The following is a 21,077-nucleotide window of genomic DNA, read 5'->3' as shown; positions in this document are numbered from 1 at the left end:
AAATGGAGTTCACATTGTGTTGGAATAAGTAATGAAGATTTGAAAAAATGGAACTTCCTCTTTAAAACTATAACTCTCATAAACATTGTATAGTTGGATACTTTTGATATATACTCTTTTTGCTTTACGTAAATGATTAGTTGCAAAATGAAGCTCTATGCCATCCTTCGAAAGCTGGAAAGGGCATCCCATTATCCCTGTATTATTACTTTGCAAACAACCAAGCCATTCCATTAGCACTATCTCAATTCAACAACAACCCCAAAAATGCAATCATTCATCCTAGCGCAAGGGAATGCGTATATCAACAACAACTACAAGAAGGCCTAGAAATTGACAAACATGTTTTTGTAGTTTTTTCTATTATAAAAAGCATGTGTTTCTATTCGAAGGTGTTTCCTTTGATGTGCACTTCCAATAAGTGGGTTAAAAATATATATACACCAAGAAATAGATTCACATGAATATTCTATATCTCAAGACAAATTGGTGCAGGTATAAATCTAAGTACTCGTAGACTCTAAAATCGAATTTATTGTAAGAGAGTGTAATAGATATACCGTTGTTTTGTACTATAATGTGTCATGCAACCAAAGAAGTCATTACATGCAAATACGTTAAAGCAAACTCCATTAACAAGTATTTATATTGTTAACAGGCTACCAAGGAAAAAATGAGTTGCAAAGAATCTCTACCAAATCTAAATTAAAATTGGAGGGAGTCCTCTTATGACATTATAGGGCTTTTGGTTGAATATGTGCCTTCAAAGTGCCTTTCAATATTTTCAAAAATGAATTAAACTTGATGGAAAAGGAAATTAATATTTTCTTAGGCTGAGAGGTATCTTTATTTTTATTTCAATTACAGAATCTGTGTATTTTAATGAACATGGAGCAAGATCAAAGACATAGCAAAGTCAACTGTTAATTTTACTCTACAATGTTGGATGTCTGAGATGTCCAAAACACAATCGATATACACACAATGCATGCAGAGTAACTGAAGAGGAATATCAAATTATTCGATTGAGAGATGGCATAAGAAAATGTTAAGACAAACAAATAATCATAGGCATGGAGAAGAAAACTTTTTCATAGCTTTTTGACATAATAATATTCTCTTCCCTCAAGCAAGTTTGTTTTTCTTTCTTCTAATCTCGGATTTTTAGAACCTTATCTGGTTTGATAGAAAGAATGGAGTAAAGACCAATTCCATCTTTCTCTTTCTCTCTTTTGCATTGACTGTTACGAGAGATTAGGGCACTGATCCAACTGCCCCACATCTTTGAGGTTTCTTTGCAAGCCCTCTCATCATCTCACCTCCTCCACTTCCTCCACAAGAGCCCACCATTAGTTTTTTAATGTAGCTTTAATTTCTTTAGAATTTTAAATGATTGCTAAGGAATTCAAAACTTTTATTTTGTCTGGATCTTAAATGTTTTCACATGCCCCACTACCCACTGAACTTTGAAGCTCAAAATATCCTAGCCATGAAATTACGACCATCCTTATCTACCTTACTATGTACTAATAACTGATTATAGGTTGTTGGACTAGAATTGGTTATATGGTAATTTTCACGTATCTTATAAGGTGATTAAAGATACTTGAATTTGAATTGGTTTCAAATCCAACAACTTTATATCACAATGGGTATGGACAACATAAATTTACTATTTTTTAATCATCATAACCACCTATAGAAATATATTCATTTTGAATACTTCACTTTTGAAAGAATCTGATATAACTCTCTTGAGTTCCTTGGGATTCCAGAGCATGAAAATTCTAGAAGTATGCAAAATTATGACTCTTACCAGTACATGCCAAACTATGTAAAGCTGAAGCATTAAAAGTTGTGTTATGTATATGAATGTACTTGCAATTATCCTATCTGGTCCCATAGACTATATCTAGTCTCGTGGACATTAAAATTTCATTTCATTTCAAGATTAGAAATGCGATACCATAGTTCGAGTCCTGTAAGCTCGCAAACATTATAATTTGGAGGTAGGATCTCCATCAACATGGAAGATCCATGATCTGGTTTATGTTTTGTCGAAACACTCAGGAGAAGTAATCTCATCTTCCTACAACATGTGTACCAATACTATATATTGTCATAGTAGCAACACTGATTCAAATTTAGTTGTGCTCCATTATGACTGTACTGACTCTTTAGAACTGGAAATAGATCATAGATATATATTGATTAATACCATGGACGAGCTTGAATTTCAGTGTTTTTCAACACATTTGCAAATAGTTATCGGTAATGACTGAAATAATTTCGAAAACCTCTCAGGGGTGCCTGCAATTAACCATGACAGCAAGGCAAAAATGCTCAATTGTTACTCCCAGGCCATGAGGCCAGATTGTGAAGGAGAAATAATAATAAACAACAAGAGCTTAAACAACGCAACGAACTCGCGAGTTTATTCTCCCATGCAACAATTTTATGGTGAAACAGTTGATTTGCTTCTTGACCACCTAGATAAAATGAGTGTTGCCATGGATTCAAATGATTTAGCCATAAATACCAATAAACTGTGGAGTATTGATCTCCAGGTCAGTGAGGGCATGGACTATTGGCTGAGCATATTAAGGCAAGTGGAGTCATTGTCCTCATTTCAGATTGTTGCACCTTCTCAGGCTTCATCATCGACTTTCACAATTGTTGAACATTAAATCTGACCTTGTCTATTGATCGTTTGTGAGCTTTATAAAGGTTCAGGTTTTCGATTGAGGAGACTTCAATTTTTTCCTTTTTAATTTTTCTTTAAGTAGGTTGCATGGAAGAAAGGTATGCTTACTAGTGGAATGCTATTATCAAAATTGTGTGGAAAGATATGTTGTGCTAGATTTGTGAACTTGTACAATGTTTGAGTTTGATGTTGCATGGGGATACAAAGATTGTTACAAGGATCGAAGGACAAATGGAGGTTATGCAAATTAATTTGAGTAGGGTATATTTTTATGTGGAGCCAAAAAATGAAAATATAGCAAAAAAATATATCCGAGGGCCTTATGAATGGTCATACAGATAAGGATTTCACAACAGATAAAGACTGAATATAAGTGGAAAGAGGTCTATATTGAGGTTTTTTAATTCCTTAAGCTACTTAATAGTGGAAAAATAGGAAAAGGAAAATTGATTATATATATATATATATATCTATATATATATATATATATATATATATATATATACACATACAGAGAGAGAGAGAGAGAGACACACACACACTAGATCTTTTATGCGTGGAGAGATTTGTACTCAATTATTTAATTTTGTTGGGCATTTAATAAATTAAAGACATATATAGGTTTGTACTCAATTATTTAGTTTGATCAGCTTGGACACTTAATTTATCCAGGGTTGCTATGAATCTATGTTAATAATTTCATTAGTTAAACATAAGTGATTTTTAAGTATGTTATGGAGTTATCCAACGAGTTCATTTCTTTAATTTGTTTAACCTTATGGGTAATCATATATCTCAGGTTTTTTTTTCCATTGTTTATTTTCCATTGAAGCAAATTTATTTCCATGTATTGCTTATTTTTTTTTGATATGATAGTTTCAAAACAAAACGAACTACCTATCTATAGAGCATTTCTTGTGATCTCTTTGCTTTTTCCAACCAAGCCTTCAAAGCAAAAAATCAAAGTTTAACTGATATACTATGTTTGTAAGTTTTTCGGTCATAGCTCGTGTATTTATCATGTAAGACATGAACTTTATGAGATTAAAGTTGATTGAATGTTTTGGTATTGATATTTTTTGGGTCTTTTCATAATTTACATTTGTTCAATATGGGAGACCTTTACTACTTTCATAGTTGTTGACCTTCATTTCTCTGGTTTCTAAAATAAGTTCTCCTCCAACATCCACGTTAGCAAAATTTGGGAGAAAATGTGTTCTTTGGCTCCATATGATGCCAAACCCTTTGCTGATCCGATGATATTTTCAACTCCGACATTTGCAGCTACCTTGGTGGACAAAGACGACTCGTGCTTTTCTACTATTTTTCCTTCTCGTTTTTCTAGATTTCAAGAACGATTGTACTTGAGCACTGCAATAGTAGGAATTTCAAATGTGTATGCCATGTCTATGTATTGGAATATTATTGTATCAATGTCCTTGAGTTGGGTTCAATAATTTTATAGTTTCTACAACTTTTATGTTCATGGTTGGGTTTCTCAAATAATGGGAAACTAAGTTTCATGAACTTTGGAATCCAAAAGACCCACATATTATAAGTGATCTTGGAAAACACCACTTGTCTGGAGGTAAGTGATCTAGGTGGATATTGGTGGCCACCTGCCAATTCCACTTGGACCCCCACCATTGCTTCTTTCAGTTTTTTAGTTTCCTTAATTATAGCACAATTTACTATTTTCAGCATTTTTTCGGGTCCTAAACTTCCAGAGTCATTTTGAGGCCCTAAACGACGTTTTTTGGGAAATCTACCGACCAACGATTTTTTAATCTAAAATCGTCTTTTCCATCATAGTCCTCAGAGAGATCTTTCCAATGGGCTATCATGTGTGTCAAACTGAGATAATATGACCAAGTCACGACCCCGAGAAGTTGGTTGTCCAACTCACCCCAGCGGGGCCCATAAACTCTTGGTGTTACATCTCAGGTTAGGGTTTTGGTTGTTTAGGGTTTGCTCTTATTGTTCAATAATAAAAAGGCCCTTGAGCCTCATTGTAAGACAGTTCAGAGGCATGCAGCTGCCACATCTCTTCTTAGAGATAAGCTACCATCGCCCTAGCTAGTTTATTTCCATTCCTGTTTGTAAGCATATTTCAGTATTTTACATTAATGAAATGAAGTATTATTTCTGTTGCATCTCTGTGTTTATGATTATCTCTATAATTTATTGTGTTTCTGTTTAAATCAAGATCAGTAAGATTGATCAAACAAGTAGTGATTTTGTAAATAAAATATACACGACCTTTGTTCAAATATGGGACCTATCTCGAATTTTCAATACCTTGGACAACAATCGCGATGGCATGGTTACTGCAAACGATGTACACAGGCTACTAGAAAACCTTGGAATTCAACATATCTTTGATGATAATATGAAATTACTGATAGGCTCTTCCAATCATATGAACTTTATAGTTTCCTTTCATTTTATGTCATGGCTCTTGTAATAACTATTTTAGTTTTTGGTCTATGGTAGTCATTTTAGTTTTTATTAGTTTATTTTATCTTAATTACTTTATTTTAGTTATATTACTCGTTTTCTTTAGTTATATTTAAAAACTAATTTAGTTTAGCTTAAATTTATTTTAATTTTGGTTTAAACTTAAATATTTAGCTTTGGTTTAATAACATTGATTTTATTATTTAATAGCTTTAATCTTTGTTTGAATGATAATATTAGCATATAAATTTGAATTTTATCTATTTATGTTATAGTTTGATTTATTTTAAATTACTTCTTATTTAAAATTACTTTTAGTTAATTAATTTACATTCTATATTAGTTTTTATTTTTATTCTTAGATTTTATTCAAAGTTTTATTTATATTTAGTTTAATATTTTGTTTTAAGAAATTGTTGATTGCTTGGATTGTAGATAAGATAAGATAAGATAAGATAATTATATTTATGTCCAACTAATGACCACAAAGTAGGTCAAAGGGATTGTTGAGTACACTGATGTATATACAAAGTGAGAGAACCAAATGGTCTCCTATAAAAGATACAATGCATGAAGTAAATCAATATCTGGCCCTAGCGGAGAAGATCTAGGAGCTAATAGGTCTGAGGATCAGACCCATCTCTCCTAACATCTGAGGCTAAATGAATAACACTGAAGAAACTCAACAAAGTCTGTTGGCCCGATGAAGAGCCGATGGCAAGTGCAGACTGTCCACTAAATCGTATCTTGGGGGGGTTCACACGTTGTTGAATGTTGAAGGACCTAGTCTGTCTCCCGGTAAGGGATCTGAGACGAAGCTGCTGCTGAGATCTCGTGTGGCAGGGTGAGGTCCCTCGGATCCTCACTGATCTGGAGTCTGGATATGTACTGGTATCAATCGATCTCCTGGTGCCCATGCCTGAAGGTAGTACCCTGAAAATTGTTGTGATCCTTTGTGTGGGGTCTGGTCTAATGGGAGGCTGAAGAATATGGACTCGGAACCTAAGAGCCTCCTGCATATATAGGGCCAAACATCTCTGATTGGGGTACTTGGAAAAGTTAGCAAGGGTTTGAGAATCTCTGAACAAGTAATGAAACCTTCCTCTAATCTCGTAGTGGACAAGGCATCCAAGGATGAAGTGCACCTTGGTTTCCACTTCTTGTAAATGACATACCTGGCAGACTCTGTCTAGTCTATCCACTTGGTGGTCTGTCTCTACCCGAAGTCTATGAGAACCTACTCTGAATTGGCCTAGAGGAATGCGAATAACATGCATCCAATGGTGAAATGTATACTGGGGTCAAACAATGAGCTTGTCTCTCAACTCCAAGAAGTGCTCAAACGTAGAAAACCCTCTTTGGGTGCAACCCTCTTAGAGGATTGACTCAGGTGACTTGGGTGAATTGCCTGTAGATGTCCTCCTTGATGATCTTGTTTGGCTCCTGTCTAGTCGGTAAAAGGTGACCAGGAGCATCTAAGGAATATCGGGAAGGAGGGAGACGATCCAACTGAATTCTTACTGACTCTAAGAGGTTTGAAACTCCTATAAACCAACATTTGGCTCGGCCTAAGGGATTAGACTAGGAAATAGTCTCAGAAGAGCAATATGCCAAGAAAGGATAATGGTCTCTACTCTTTATCGAGTTTGCCAAGCCCTGGAAATGATGCAAGAATGAAACCAATCTAAAGACCATCTCAAGCCGAAAGGGCTGAGCTCCAAACTCTGCAAGGATGATGTGTTGCGATACTGTCAGTTTGCACCTAATGATGCGGCGAAGAAGAAGAATTTGGACTCTCTCAGCTGAAGCCTAGTCTAACTCAAGTAAAGACGGTCCCCAAATCTCTGAGCCATATAGAACAGTGGGACAAATCAAGGTGTCCATGAGGCTCATCTTAGACGAGATGTCTTGGAAGTGATGTCGAAAGCACTGTCTCTCGAGAAGGGCTAAGGATCCATATCCTTTGTTGATCCGAGGCTGAAGCGTTGGTTGCAAACTGAAGCGGGGACCTGAGAATTGCACCCCCAAGTAAGTATACGTGCTGGTGATCTCAATCTCCTCCCCTCTGAATAGAAAGTGAAGGTCTGAGGTTTTCTTCACCCCATTGAAGATCATAACCTTGGTTTTACCCAGGTTGACCGTCAACTGTCGATGGTCACAAAACAAAGCTAAGGCATCCAGCTGCCTCTGTAATCCTTCTGGGGATGAGGAGAGGAGGACCACGTCGTCAACAAAGAGTAGAATAGATATCAGAACCTAGTGAAGAAGGCAACCATCAGTGTCTTGGATATGCTCATGTAGAAATGCTTCCAACTCATCAATATAGATCCCAAACAGGGTAGGGGACAATGGACAACCCTATTTAACCCCAATAGTGCTTCGAATGAAATCAGACATCCCATGGGCTGCGTGAAGACGACCAAGAATAGACTCATATAGGTGCATAATAGCAGTCAATAGGGTGGTAGAGATGCCAATATCTCTGAGTCTCGAGAGCAAGGCCTCCCTCATAATAGAATCAAAAGATTTCCGAAAATTTACAAGGATATGGAAAGTTTTGAGACCCAAGATCATGAGAGACTAAAAAAAACTCAAAAGGTTATAAAGGAGCATAAATACAAAGCTCAAAAGGTTCCATTTTTTTGCAAAAATAAACTTTTTGTACGAGTGTAAAAAACTTAAACTTTTATACAACGTTACTTTAACATGCCGTTGGAGGCTCTGCTCGGTCTATTTAACATGCTAAGCTAGATCTGTTCTTCAACTTGTCCTGACGATGAACCACACTGGTTGGTTCGAAACGCGTCGACAAATGACATTCCATGTGATTTTCGCCGAAATCTTTCTCTAACTTATTATGGATCACAGAAGCCTAAACTCTATTACTTTACACCTCTCGGTACAATCGCTAGTTATTAAATTATCTTATAATTTCAGATTTTTTTTACAGAAATATCATCCACGTTGTCATTATCATAACATCAAATCCATATAACACTTTCAAAACAACGCCCAACATGCTATATGTATCCTCTATACACTTTTCTACGCGCGATAGAAACATCCATCTCCTTCTTCCATGCCCCCAATTATAAGATTTTTTTACAGAAATATCATCCACGTTGTCATTATCATAACATCAAATCCATATAACACTTTCAAAACAACGCCCAACATGCTATATGTATCCTCTATACACTTTTTTACGCCCGATGGAAACATCCATCTCCTTCTTCCAGGCCCCCCCCCCCCCCTAGGATTCCAACCCTCATAAAACCCTAAACCTCATCTCAAATGAAACCCTAAATCCTCGCAGCACAGTGCTCACTTTTGGTCTTCGAAAACGTTTTGCCCTCCGAAACCATCTACGACGATATTCATCCAGATATCCAGTCCAGCGGGCTCCTCCAGGTAGTTATTTCTCTGTTTCTGCTTTTAATTTCAGCAAGGGTACATTTTAATCTGCGATTTCACTGTTGCAAAGATAATGTCTATTCATCGAATATTGAAACGTTTGATAATGAAGGAAGTCCCCCTATTATCCACTCATGTATCGATCCCAATTTTGCTGTTTCGTCGCAAATCCCCACATAAAAATCGTCAAATTCTGCACGGAAACAGCAACCCCATCCCCAGCTCCACCAGATGGGGGCGTTGTCACAGATTTTTTCATCAACAAATGCGGTATGTCAGAGAAAGATGTTTCAAATGTCCTTAAACTTCACAAGGGCTTGCTTAATAAACCAAGCCAGGATTTGGAAGAAGGTTTGGAGTTGTTAAGTGAAAGTGGTTTGACCACCCCTGCTCACCTTCGAAGGGTGGTTCTTGGCAACCCTGGGATTTTCTTATATAGTCCCAAAAGGGACTTAAAGTCTAGGCTCAGCTATCTAAGGTCTATCATCAACAAAGAGGATATCTGCAGGCTTCTTTATACCAATTCAATGATTCTTAATCTGAGTGAGGATAAGCTTGAATCTGCGGTTTCAGTCTTGCAAAGATTGGGTATTGAGGGCGATGCATTATCAAAGTTATTGGCAAGGCAACCCCGTCTCCTCACGGTTACGGAGGAAAAAGTTATGGAGTCATTTAAAGTGGTGGAAGGTCTGGGTGTTGAGAGGGGATCCAAGATATTTGGGCACGCTTTGCGTGCTTTACTAGGAATGGGGAAAGAAAAGATGGATCGAAAACGGCAGATTTTGAGCAGTTTAGGTTTCTCCGAAAAACAAATTTACAAGATCTCATGTTCGATGCCGGGGGTTTTGGGACTTTCAGAGGAAAAACTGAAACGGAATGTAGACTTTCTTGTCAAATCACTGGGTCTTCCATTGGATGATATTGTTAGAAGTTATAATCTGTTGACATGTAGCTTGGAGAGGAGGATAATCCCTCGGTATAGAGTAATGGAGGCCTTGAAGTCCATGCAACTGTTGAAGAGAGAGAGGATTTCTCCACAAATTGTTAATTACACAGACAAAAAGTTCTTGGAAAAGTATATTAATGGGAATCCCGAATACTCCTCCGTTCTGCGGGATATTTACTATGGAGAAAAAGCTGTGAAAGGTATTTACTATGGAGAAAAAGCTGTGAAAGCTAATCGTTGACAAGGAGACTTGCAGTGAGTGTGAGTGTTTTTCAGTCAAAAGGATTCAGCGAAAGTTGTGAGCAGCTTCAATCAATATGAAGTTCAATCGTTGTGAGCAGCTTCAATCCATATGAGATTTCATTACTGCCTTTATTTGTAGTCTTTTGTGGATTCCTTGGCATAAAAGAAGGGTGCTTGTAGCAGGGGCCAGCTAACAGTTGTGAGAAACAGATTTTAGAACCGGAGCGATTCACAGCATTGCTTTTAACTGAAGGTGCAACTCACCTCCTTCGTTACCTCAGCATGAGAAAGGCAAATGGCCAATATTGATTTGTAACCAACACACCCCATACATTATTGTGTTGCCATCTTGTACTTTACAGAGTTCTGCGTGCGTCTGAGCACATACGTGTCTCACAGCGAATACCTCATCTTTGCAAACCACAAACAGAGTTAGCCTCTTATTTGAATGGATGTTATTAATGGCTTTAAATGAGGAGTTTAACTTTTATATAATGGCAGATTGCCTTTACCGATATATGCATTTTCGATGCAGAGCAGTATTTTTGTTTTAATTTCTTAGCAATTTCTGTATTTTTCTACACATTTTCTGTTAGTATTATATGTTTTTATAGCAAAATATGAAGTCGTTATCGATTATATTGGAACCCTACTCAAGTATTCAAATGACACAATCATTTTAGGGTTATGCCTTCTTGGGCGATCTTAGTCCCTTGCAATCCTACAAGTTTTTTTGAATGAACCATTGTATATAGAATTTTAAATAATACTTCTGCAAATTTGCCTATCCTTGTCCTTGTTGTCAAACATGGTTTGGATGGATTATGGATTGTAACCTGGAGTATAATGCATTTTCATTTGAGTTTTAGTCACAACACTTTTTGTTCTGTTGTGAATTCTTTGTCATAATGTTTTTATTAAAAAGTTGTTATAAAATCAGTTTATCTGAAATGGGTTTGGAAAAATATTGATTTGTAGAAATGTCATGATTCTTCCATGTCTTGTTCTTTATAATGGAGAACATTGGCATTGGGTGAGCGGTGGTTGGATAGTAGGTCCACGATTTTGAGATATAATTGGATTATCCAGTCTGAATGTCCCTTGGGAATTATGTTTGACTATTTATCAACCACTCATGGATGAGTCAAACTTGCAAATGACAAGTAAACTCACAAGTTACTAAGTAATGAGTCCAACTCATGGGCTCATTGGTGCTATAGATATAAATGACAAAAGGAGAAAAGAAAAAAACCTCATTTTTAGTGAACTTGTTAATTGTAATGAACTTTTAATTCAAACTTTGGCTTTATAAAAAAATAAATAAAGATTGCAGTGAACCTTGTTAATTGTATTGAACATTTATTTCGAACTTTCACTTTATAAAAAAACAAATAAAGATTGCAGTGAACTTTGTTAATTGATTTGAACTTTTAATTCAAGCTTTGATTTTATAAAAAAAACAATTAAAGATTGCCCAAACTTTTGACTTTAAAATAAATAAATAGGGATTATTCAAACTTTAAATGTAAATCTTTGCTAGATATTAAACCTTTAAAAAAAATTATTGAAAAATTGTAGAATCATCCAAGATGAAATAATGCCATATTATATGTCAAAAGTGTGTGTATGTGTGTGTGTGTGTATATATATATATATATATATATTGTGTGTGTATATATATATATAACTAGATTTTAGATACTCGATTCACCTAATAAATTCTTGATTAGCGTATTAAGAGCATGAAGATAAATTTAATGGCATGCATCTTTAAAAAATGTAACTACCCTTGTGTAGACAATTTGGGAATAAGGAGGGAGCCAAAAAATGTAAGTGATAATGCACTCGAGATCCTATTATAGTCTAAACTAGTTTTATTTAGTAATATGTGTGGAACAACCATAAAATAATCATATCAACAACATTCTATAAATTTTAATTAGTTCCACAAACAAGAATACAAATATCATCTCATCATCAAAGAACAACATGCATGTCACATGCATATGCACTCACCCACATATATTACACACAAGCAATGTACATAATATCCAAAATAATGCATAAAATTCATTAGTTTCCAAGCCACGTATAAGACAAGTCATCAAGTCAATGAAGGACAAACAACCAAATTATATAGAAAATAAATCCATACAAAATGGGGCATCACATACTCCCTTTCTTTGAGAAACTTAAACTTTATTTTGAAATTATTATGCAAATACATGAAGCTTGTACTATGTCAAATTTTATTCTAAATAATTACATTTTGGTGTCATTTATATCATGTTAAATATCATAAAGAATTGACCATTTCACTACTTTAGTTTCTTTCAAAATTCATGTATTTCTATAAAATTATAAGCATAATCTCATATTAGCACCCATTATACAAGCCCTAGGTGATAACAAATTAATGCATTATTTCATATAATCCATTCCAAATGATTGTTTCAAGTATTTATTGCTTGTTTCAAATATCATTATTAAGCATATCTTAAGTGGTTGCCATGTTGTATGAGGGAAGTCTTGGCTAACATTTGAATTACTTAAAGCTAGTGTTTGGTTTCACCTCAAATCTATGTATTATTCGTTATTCATGTTCATTTATGGTAATTTTCATGGGTATCTTCTTTTAATCGGTTTTATTCAATGGTGTCACACACGACCATCATAATTGTAAACAAAAATTTGCATAGATGTGTGCTCACCATCATCTTATCATATGCAGTGATTGCTAGCTCATCAATTATTACAGCGATCATCATCTCATTTATTTGGCAACCACAAAGCTCACAAAGCTTCAAAAGGTCATAGGTCAATTCCATATGTAATATTAATTGTTATACATGTGATCATACAAATAATATTACTTAACAAAAAGGAATGGGTTCAATGATGACAATTTGTGTAATTAATTTAGTGACAACTATTATTCAACCAACTTGTAGAGCATTTAAAGAATAAGATAATTTTCAACGACATTTGAGTAAAACAAGATTTCTCATTACTTTTTTTAGCAACTATCTTGATTAAGGGATTCTTTCTATTTCATAAAAGATTCAATGTCAATAAGTTCAACATGATTGCCAAGCTTACAACTCTCACAAATAAGACTTGCACCAATGTTTGGTAAATAACTTGTGCATATAAGAATAAAAGATCTACCCAAACAAGGTTAAACAAAGGTAGCAATCCATATAACTATGATCTTGTCAAACATGGTTGACTTCTTGTCAGACATGGTTGATTTAAAATCCAACCTCTTAATGAATATGGAGGTATTAAAACACTATGAAAGTTTCCTTACTTCATAAGTGAGATAATCCTATCACATTGCAAGAACAATTTGGAATCTTTAATCTGATACTTATCATTAATGTCAACAAGATTTTGAACAACAATGCACATGTGAACAAAATATTGAAGTTATTGAGTTAAAATTTTACTCTCAATACCATCACTACATATCACAACCATCCATTATGTAGGTACAAAGTCTGACCACAAGTTCACAACCATGACTTAAAAGATAATCTCACTTCTTTACCTTGTAGATAGTTCTTTACCATCCTTTTTTTTCAATATCATTTTATTTTGTACGAGGAATACACATGTTTTGGTTTTTAAGATGCTACTCACACAAGGCTCAGAGCCCTTATAAGAAATACTCTTTATGAGCTCAACAAGTTTCATGCAAAATTTGAACTCAAGTAGGGAGAATAACACATTTCTCCTAACTACCCAAGCTAAACCCAATTGACCACATGTAACCATCATTACATAAAGGAGAAAGCACTGATTCAACCATAACTACATTCAACAACGTGAAAAAGAATGCAATAGTTGTGATCTTCAAACTAATTATTGACTCATTAGTCTCAAGAGTTTACACTCTTCCCATTTGATTCATGAATCTGCATTACTACACCTATCCTTTAAGCTTAATGCAAGGAGCAGTAAACCCCATAAATCTAAAATTTTAAAATTATCGTTACAAAATATGGGCATTCAATATCGAGATCCTTTCAAGAGACGAAAGTTTTTCTTAAATATTTGTATTGCATAGACCATCAATATAAGTGGGAAGGAATGGAGGAAGGTTCTAGTCACTCCCATAAAGTCGACCATTGGTAAGAAGAGGGGGAGTCACTAACAAACTCCTTTTGGAGTCTTCTTTGCTTTTCATTTCATTTCATTTGATATTAAATCCATGGAATGCATGTAATTTCATTTCATGAGTTGTGATTGGAGATAGAAAATCTCTATATAACATCACAACAGTGCAAACAAATCTTTAAGCAAAGCTCACTCACTTTGCTAAACTTGCTTCATAATTGTGAGTGAGAATTCCTTTGTTTGTCTTGTTGATTACATAGAGTTGTGACTCTAGAAATATAAATGGCTCTAAAGTTAACTGAAAAAGTGTTGGTCAATGTCATTAAGGGTATGGTAGTGGTGGCGGGTGCTGTGTTTGATAATTGATTAGTGGTAGGATGGAATATAAATTGGAGGAATGCAAATGTTGATTCTCCATAAAATTTATCTCATCTGTCCTCCACATAAGCAACTATCATTCTCCATGGCTTATTATATTATTAATTATTCCAAGCTCCACATATGGGAGGTATAATTATTACTAACATCCATTCTCGTTCCCTTTTCTTGTACATTTTAAAGTAGTATTGCTTGTGTTTCCTTTACATAAATGAAAATGATTATTACATTTATCTAACTAATTGAATAAATGAAATCTCTACCTTATGGGGTTTGTGCTAGTCTAGTTTGAAGAATACAAGAAGCTCATATACCCAAATGTTGGCATCCAAGTGTATGACATCATCAATCACCTCTTTGATCTAGTAGATAACCATTTTTATGTTGTGGTGGACTACTTATGTGAGAAGACATGGGCCCACACTCCACAATACAATATTGGTTACTACCAACAATGCACAAAGAAGGTGCAATACCTTCTATGTCATAGTTAAGAAGGACTCACTTCCAAGTGAAATAGGGCTTGAGCTAGAGGTGTATATAGACTATACAATGTTCCCTCACGAACCCCAATCATCCTTTCTTCATTGATACTGGAGCCCTTATCCTAAACCAAACCTTGCCATTAACAAAAGCGACTTTATTACCCTTATCCTCTAGACAAGAAATAGAAAGTATATTTTTCTTCAAACCTAGAACATATAAGATGTCGTTGAGGTGAATGTTTCCACTTGGTTCAAGCTCCAATGATATATACCAATGCCTTTCACTGGATAGAATTTTTTGTCTCCAAGTTCGATAGAGTGAGATGAATTTCCTTTGACAAGGTTTGAATTTGATTGTATCCTCTCGTCATGTGCCTGGAGGCACCACTATCACTAACCCATACATTTTCATCTTTGAAGGTGCCGAATAGAGTAGAGAACACGTTTCCTTCTACTTCTTTCTTTACTAGCTTGGGGATGATCTTCAATATGTAGTTCTTGATGGAGATAATGAGATTTCCAAGAAAACTGAAAGCCTTCTTCATGATTCTTGACATTGTGCAAGCTAACTTGTGATCTTTAGTCTCCTTGTTGCACCTTAGCTCTGATACCATGTTGGAAGATATGGAGACTTAGTAATTATAACTTATTTTTCTTCACATGATAATTACTTGTGATGTGAGATGTTCTTCTATTACTTCTTTGATTATGTTCATCAAGCAATCATAAAAAACAAGAAGATCACAAAGAGACATAGTACACCAGAAATAGGCTCCAAGATAGGGCAAGACCCTTCTAAGGGGAAAACCTGGAAAATACTTCTCTTCTTCTTTATAATATGCTTACAAAAGAGACTCCAAAGATCCAAAGACCCAAGCCAACAAACCCTACAAGATCCAAGTCATCCTCCAACAAGATTTGCTTCAAAACAACTTCTAGAACTTCAATACATCAACCCAACTACTGAAACTTCGACCTTGCAATTTCAGCCTCCGACAACTGGACCAGAATTTCGTCCTCTTGAATTTGGCAGCTTCACAAACCCTAGTGAGACAAAGAGAAATATAACCCTTGACAAACTTCAATTTTTGTTCTTCATCCTCCAACGACTCTTCACTATTGCAAATCAAACTTGTGTGAGATGTGTGCCCAAATGAGGTCAAGCTCCCCTCTATTTATAGCCTTTCTTGAGGGTCAAATTTCCCTCCCTTAGGGTGACTTGTCTTTGCTCTTAGGCCTACTTGATATTGAATTTATCCATGGATTTTACATGATAAAATAAATATTTTTCTTTATTACAATGAGTCCAAATGGGACTATGACACACGAACAATATTATTCTTTATCCTAGAAATACCTAGAAAACCTAAAAAGCATAAGAACATGCTTTTGACTCAAACTAGAGTATGAAATCCATAATCCAAAATAAAATATAATCTCTTTCTTTTATTTTTCTTTCTTTATAAATAATATACAGTGTCATGATTACAATTACATCATAATGAAGACCAACCCTAGTTACAATTTTCAGCACTCCCTCTTAATTAGGGAGGTATTCATGGTACAAGGAATCTCAATATTGAAGCATTCCCATAAGAAGAGTTAGATTGATAAGCTATCTTTTGTCAAGCATCTTTTATATCATAACCAACATTGTCGCTAAAGGTATTAACTGGACAAGCTCATCTTTAACTATGAGCATTATGATGGGAGGCTTTATGTGAGCTGCCACACTACCTCTCAAGGTATACACCCCATCCAGAAGTCTACAAGGTATGTTCTTTTAGGACTATCCTTATCTTGGACTCCCAAACCTGGATCCTCAAATAGTATCGGTCCTCTTCGAATACTCTTATCTTGGATTCCCTACCTCATCCTTAAAGAGCATAGGTCACCAACTTCTTTCTATGGAATTTTTAATCCATAAGAAGTTTCAATCTAGATGTTTATTCAATCATCCAGACTCCGTTTTTTCTTTATGGCCTTCACTAAGACTTATGGTTGTTATTCCTAGTCTAGTGCCTGACCCATAAAGACAAGAACTATCTAATATCAGTCCCTCTCAACCACGAAAGAGATATCCACCAAACCAAGCTTACCTCTCAGGTACTCAAGCTTCTTGTTTGGTAATGCTTTAGTCAATATGTCAACTACTTGCTCATTTGTAGGTAGATAGTGCAGCTCCATGACCCTATCTCATACCAATCCTCTGATGTAGTGGTACTTGTTATTTATATCCTTTGTCTTAGCATGAAATACCCGGTCTTTTTTCAACTTTATGCAACTTTGATTATCACAATGTATCCATGTAGGGATGAGCAATCCTTCAAACAACTCTGATAACAACTTCTTGAGCCAAACTGATTCACTGTAGACTTCACTTGTAGCAACATATTCAGCTTCAGCACTACTCAAAGCAACTGTATCCCGCTTTCTGCTCATCCATGAAACCATGGAAGGTCCAAGGCTGAAGCATCCTCCTGTTGTGCTCCTTCCATCTGTCTCACTGCCACACCAATTTGAATTTGTATATCCCATGAGTTGGATTTCATTCCCAGTGTACTTGAGGTGGTGATGGATGGTTCCACACAAGTGTCTTAAGATATGCTTAGTTGCAATCCAATGATCATGATTTGGCTCCATCTGAAACTAACTGAGGGAATTTACTGCAAAACAAATGTCTGGCCTGGTATTCACCAGATACATGAAGGACCCAACCAATTTCCTGTAGCAAGTAGGATCTACTAGACTAGACTCTAAACGCTTCAAGCTTTTGCAATTTGTAACCATAGGAGCCATCATAAGTTCGTAATCCATCATGTTGACCCTCTGAAGCCTCTTGATCACATATTTATGTTGACCCAGGACATATCTCTCTCGGTTTTTGCCATAGTTATATTCCCAAGTAATAATGCATAATTCCAAGATCCTTCATATAAAATTCAACTCCTAACTACCTCTTGCATTCTTGAATTAGTTGATATACAACTATAACTAGTAGATCGTCCACATATCAGATTATAATAATTAGTTCTTTCCGGACCACCTTGATTTATAGATTTTGATCTGCATAACTCTTGGTAAAAACAAGTCTCAAGAGGTATGCATCCATTCTTGCATACTATGCTCTCGGTGCTTGCTTCAAGCTATATAGAGCCTTCTTCAACCTATAGACATGAGTTTCCCTCTGATTTATTTCAAATCTTTGAGGCTGCTCAATATAGACTTCTTCATCAATGGTCACATTCAGGAAATTTTGTCTTGACATCCATTTGGAATGATCCATCCCATAGAAGCAACGAACGAAAAAAGTGATCTTATTGTCGTATACCTAGTTGTGGGAGCAAATGTTTCTTCATAATTAATCCCTTATTTATGTGAGAAACTCCTTTCTACAAACCTTGCTTTATATTTCTCGATGCTCCCATCTGCGACATGCTTTATTTTATAAATAAATTTTGAAGTGACTATCAATTTGTCAGTCGGCCTAGGGACAATCTCCCATACATCATCCTTCATTATTGGCTAGTATTCTTCCTCCATTGCATTCTTCCATTCTTGGTGCTTAGCAGCATCCTCATAGGAGGAAGGTTTTTCCTCAAATAGCTTTGTCATGTATGCGACATATCTAGAATACCTATTTGTTCTCTTACTTTCCCTAGATGTCCCAGATGTTTTATGTACTTATGCCTCTTGAGTAGTAGTTTTCAACCAAATATGTTGTTTCTGATTTTCTGGAACGATTGTTGTATAGGCTCACAAGGGCCTTCAACATTTTCTTGAGTTGGTCCTGGTTCTTGACCATCATTGTCCCTAGAGATATCTTCAAAGATAGGAACTTCTTCATTAGAGTCAATTGGTACATCCTTCAATTTCTTGTAAGCTATGTTTTCATCTAAGATGACATCTCTACTTGCCACGATTCTATAGGTTTTAGATGAAGCACTTGTTGGAAATAATACCAAGAGGGGGGGTGAATCAGTATTGTCAGATCAATAATTTAATTTTCAAAACTGATTTGTATACGCTACTTCAGCTTAGTGAACTAGCGTGTATACGCTACTGTACTTAATGCAACCAACATATATGCAGAAATCTTCTAATTTATCCAAATTATCATACATTGAACTTTAACCAGTATATCAGGAATTCATTAGATAGTGCAGTAAAAGCAGAATAAAGTATCACACACAAGCAACACACATGAACACTAAGATATAAGGTGGAAACCCAATGTGGGTGAAAACCACCTGTTGCTGTCGTCTATGTCCTCTTTCAATAATGAGAAAATTCAGTGTATAATTTTTGTATTGGTGCAGTCTTATACCAATACGCAGGCTTCTACCTGCAGGAGGTTACAACTTTCTCTCGTTCTCGAGCTTCTATTGGAAGGGAGTTACAACCCCCTAGTTCTTGTACTAGCTGATATGTTTACTAGTACGTAGGTGCCAGCCTACAAAAGGCTACCAGCTTCCCTTTTCTTCTAGGGACCACGTTTCATAAATTTTCAAACTGGATCCATCAACAACATCATTAAAGTTCCATCAAATACATCTGCATCAACCAATCACCTTTTGAACCATCCACAACTGAATCAATCATTCACTTAGACAACCCATCAATCTAATTATTCAGAGTACTGTCACCAGACTACAATATCCAAAACCCAAACCAGAACCCAAAACTCTGCAACAACAAACATCAGCAGCTAAAACATATTTTATAAGATATATGCTACTTCCATGTGTCGAACCTGCATGTACACGCGCTTTTCTCAAAGCCAACCAACGTATACATCTGCAAATATAAATTCTGAGTTCTGTTGCTATTCCAGACTTTAGTTATACCCAGATCATATCATTTACATAATAATATCTACATCAGTATTCATATCTAGAACATACATGAGCTTCAACACAAAAGATAGTTCATTTTACACCTTAAGATCCTGATTCATCATTAGATCTGATTCCTCATCATTAGCTAAGGTTCATCCTTGGTTCAGATCCCGCTATACACCATAACCCAATAACTTGCATACTAGATCTCACACTTCATCAGATATTCGATACTTGCACACTTTGGCCTAATGATCTTCTCCTCCTTTTATAGTTTGTAGGTCTTTTTCAATACCATGGACCAAGACCACTTAGGACCAATACCTTGGACCAAATACCTAGGGTCAATACCTTGGAATTGATACTTTAGACCAATACCTGGATCAAAATACCATGGACCAAATACCTCGGACCAAAAACTTAATTTTCCAAGGTATACGTGTTTTTCCTTTTGTGAAAGTGCGTGTGTACATATACACGACTTGTATATAGTGAACCCGCATGTATATGTGGCTTGGCCAATGGTGAACCTGTGTATACCTCTCCTTCTTCATTCTGTGAAGTCTGATCTGTAACTTTGTGTTGTTAACCTGCTATACTATGATCTGTCATCTGAGTGAGTTGGCATCAAGGACAACACCTGTGTCATAATGCCAACAATCTCCCCCTTTGGACTTGATGGTGACACCAAGTCACTCTTCACTCTTCCCATTTATCATCAAGGGAAAAGGGTCATGCTCCCCCTGAGTACATGCTGAATTCTCTGATATGCTGAAGTGTGTTGATTGAGCTCCTATGATTGAGTCCATGCTCCCCCTGAGCACAAGCAAGGTCTACAAAAAGATAACATGACTCTATACATACATCACCAATGACCTTCCTATCACCAAAGACTCATACATACATCCATCTCCCAATCAAATGGGGATATACCAAATTTGACTCATCCACCCAACCAAGTGGGGATATACCAATTGTTTATACAAGAAACATTACATCATCCGTCCCATGCATAGTGGGGTTACAAATTAGGTCTTTTCATGACCTTTACATTAAATGATATACTTGACATATATAATAGAGACCAAATATATTAAACATGACCATGATAGTCATCAATGGCATCTGTCAATCAGCATCCAGACCAACAACCATGTTCTCCCCCTAAACCTATTCCACCTGAATAAAAAACAACTATGTGAATCTGTGCCAAGATCTTATAAGATAATGCCAACATATTTCCACATGTCATCATCATATTGTAACCATCATCAAGAAGAGCAGATAATTCACTAAACCCTATAAGACCCCTTTCTCCTGAGTCTGGCCCACTGCTTTTCTTCAAACCAACATATACATGACTGTACCCACAAAAACTAGCGTATGTACGCGACTACGCTTCATGCAACTCGCATATACCAACATTTCTTAAAAAAATGGATTTTAACAGCAGGATGATGCAACAACTACTCCCAGCTACTATTTGAGATATT

The 21,077-nt window shown here is 35.8% G+C and overlaps 1 protein-coding gene across 1 annotated transcript; it reads left to right on the top strand.

Annotated features, from left to right (window-relative positions):
* The first annotated feature begins 8,421 nt into the window (after positions 1-8,421).
* Positions 8,422-9,780, top strand: LOC149236142 (uncharacterized). Its single transcript, XM_089461517.1, has 2 exons — positions 8,422-9,721; positions 9,752-9,780. The coding sequence occupies exons 1-2, from the start codon at positions 8,710-8,712 to the stop codon at positions 9,760-9,762; spliced, it is 1,023 nt and encodes a 340-aa protein (XP_089317643.1). The 5' UTR covers positions 8,422-8,709; the 3' UTR covers positions 9,763-9,780.
* The last annotated feature ends 11,297 nt before the right edge of the window (positions 9,781-21,077 follow it).

This window comes from Pinus tabuliformis, chromosome 8 (assembly GCF_031772625.1).
Source record: "Pinus tabuliformis cultivar Carrire ecotype Pingquan chromosome 8, CPIR1, whole genome shotgun sequence".
In the NCBI taxonomy this organism is placed as follows: Eukaryota; Viridiplantae; Streptophyta; class Pinopsida; order Pinales; family Pinaceae; genus Pinus; species Pinus tabuliformis.
Note: the sequence above shows the minus strand (reverse complement) of the source record. Positions and strands in the feature narration are given on the sequence as shown.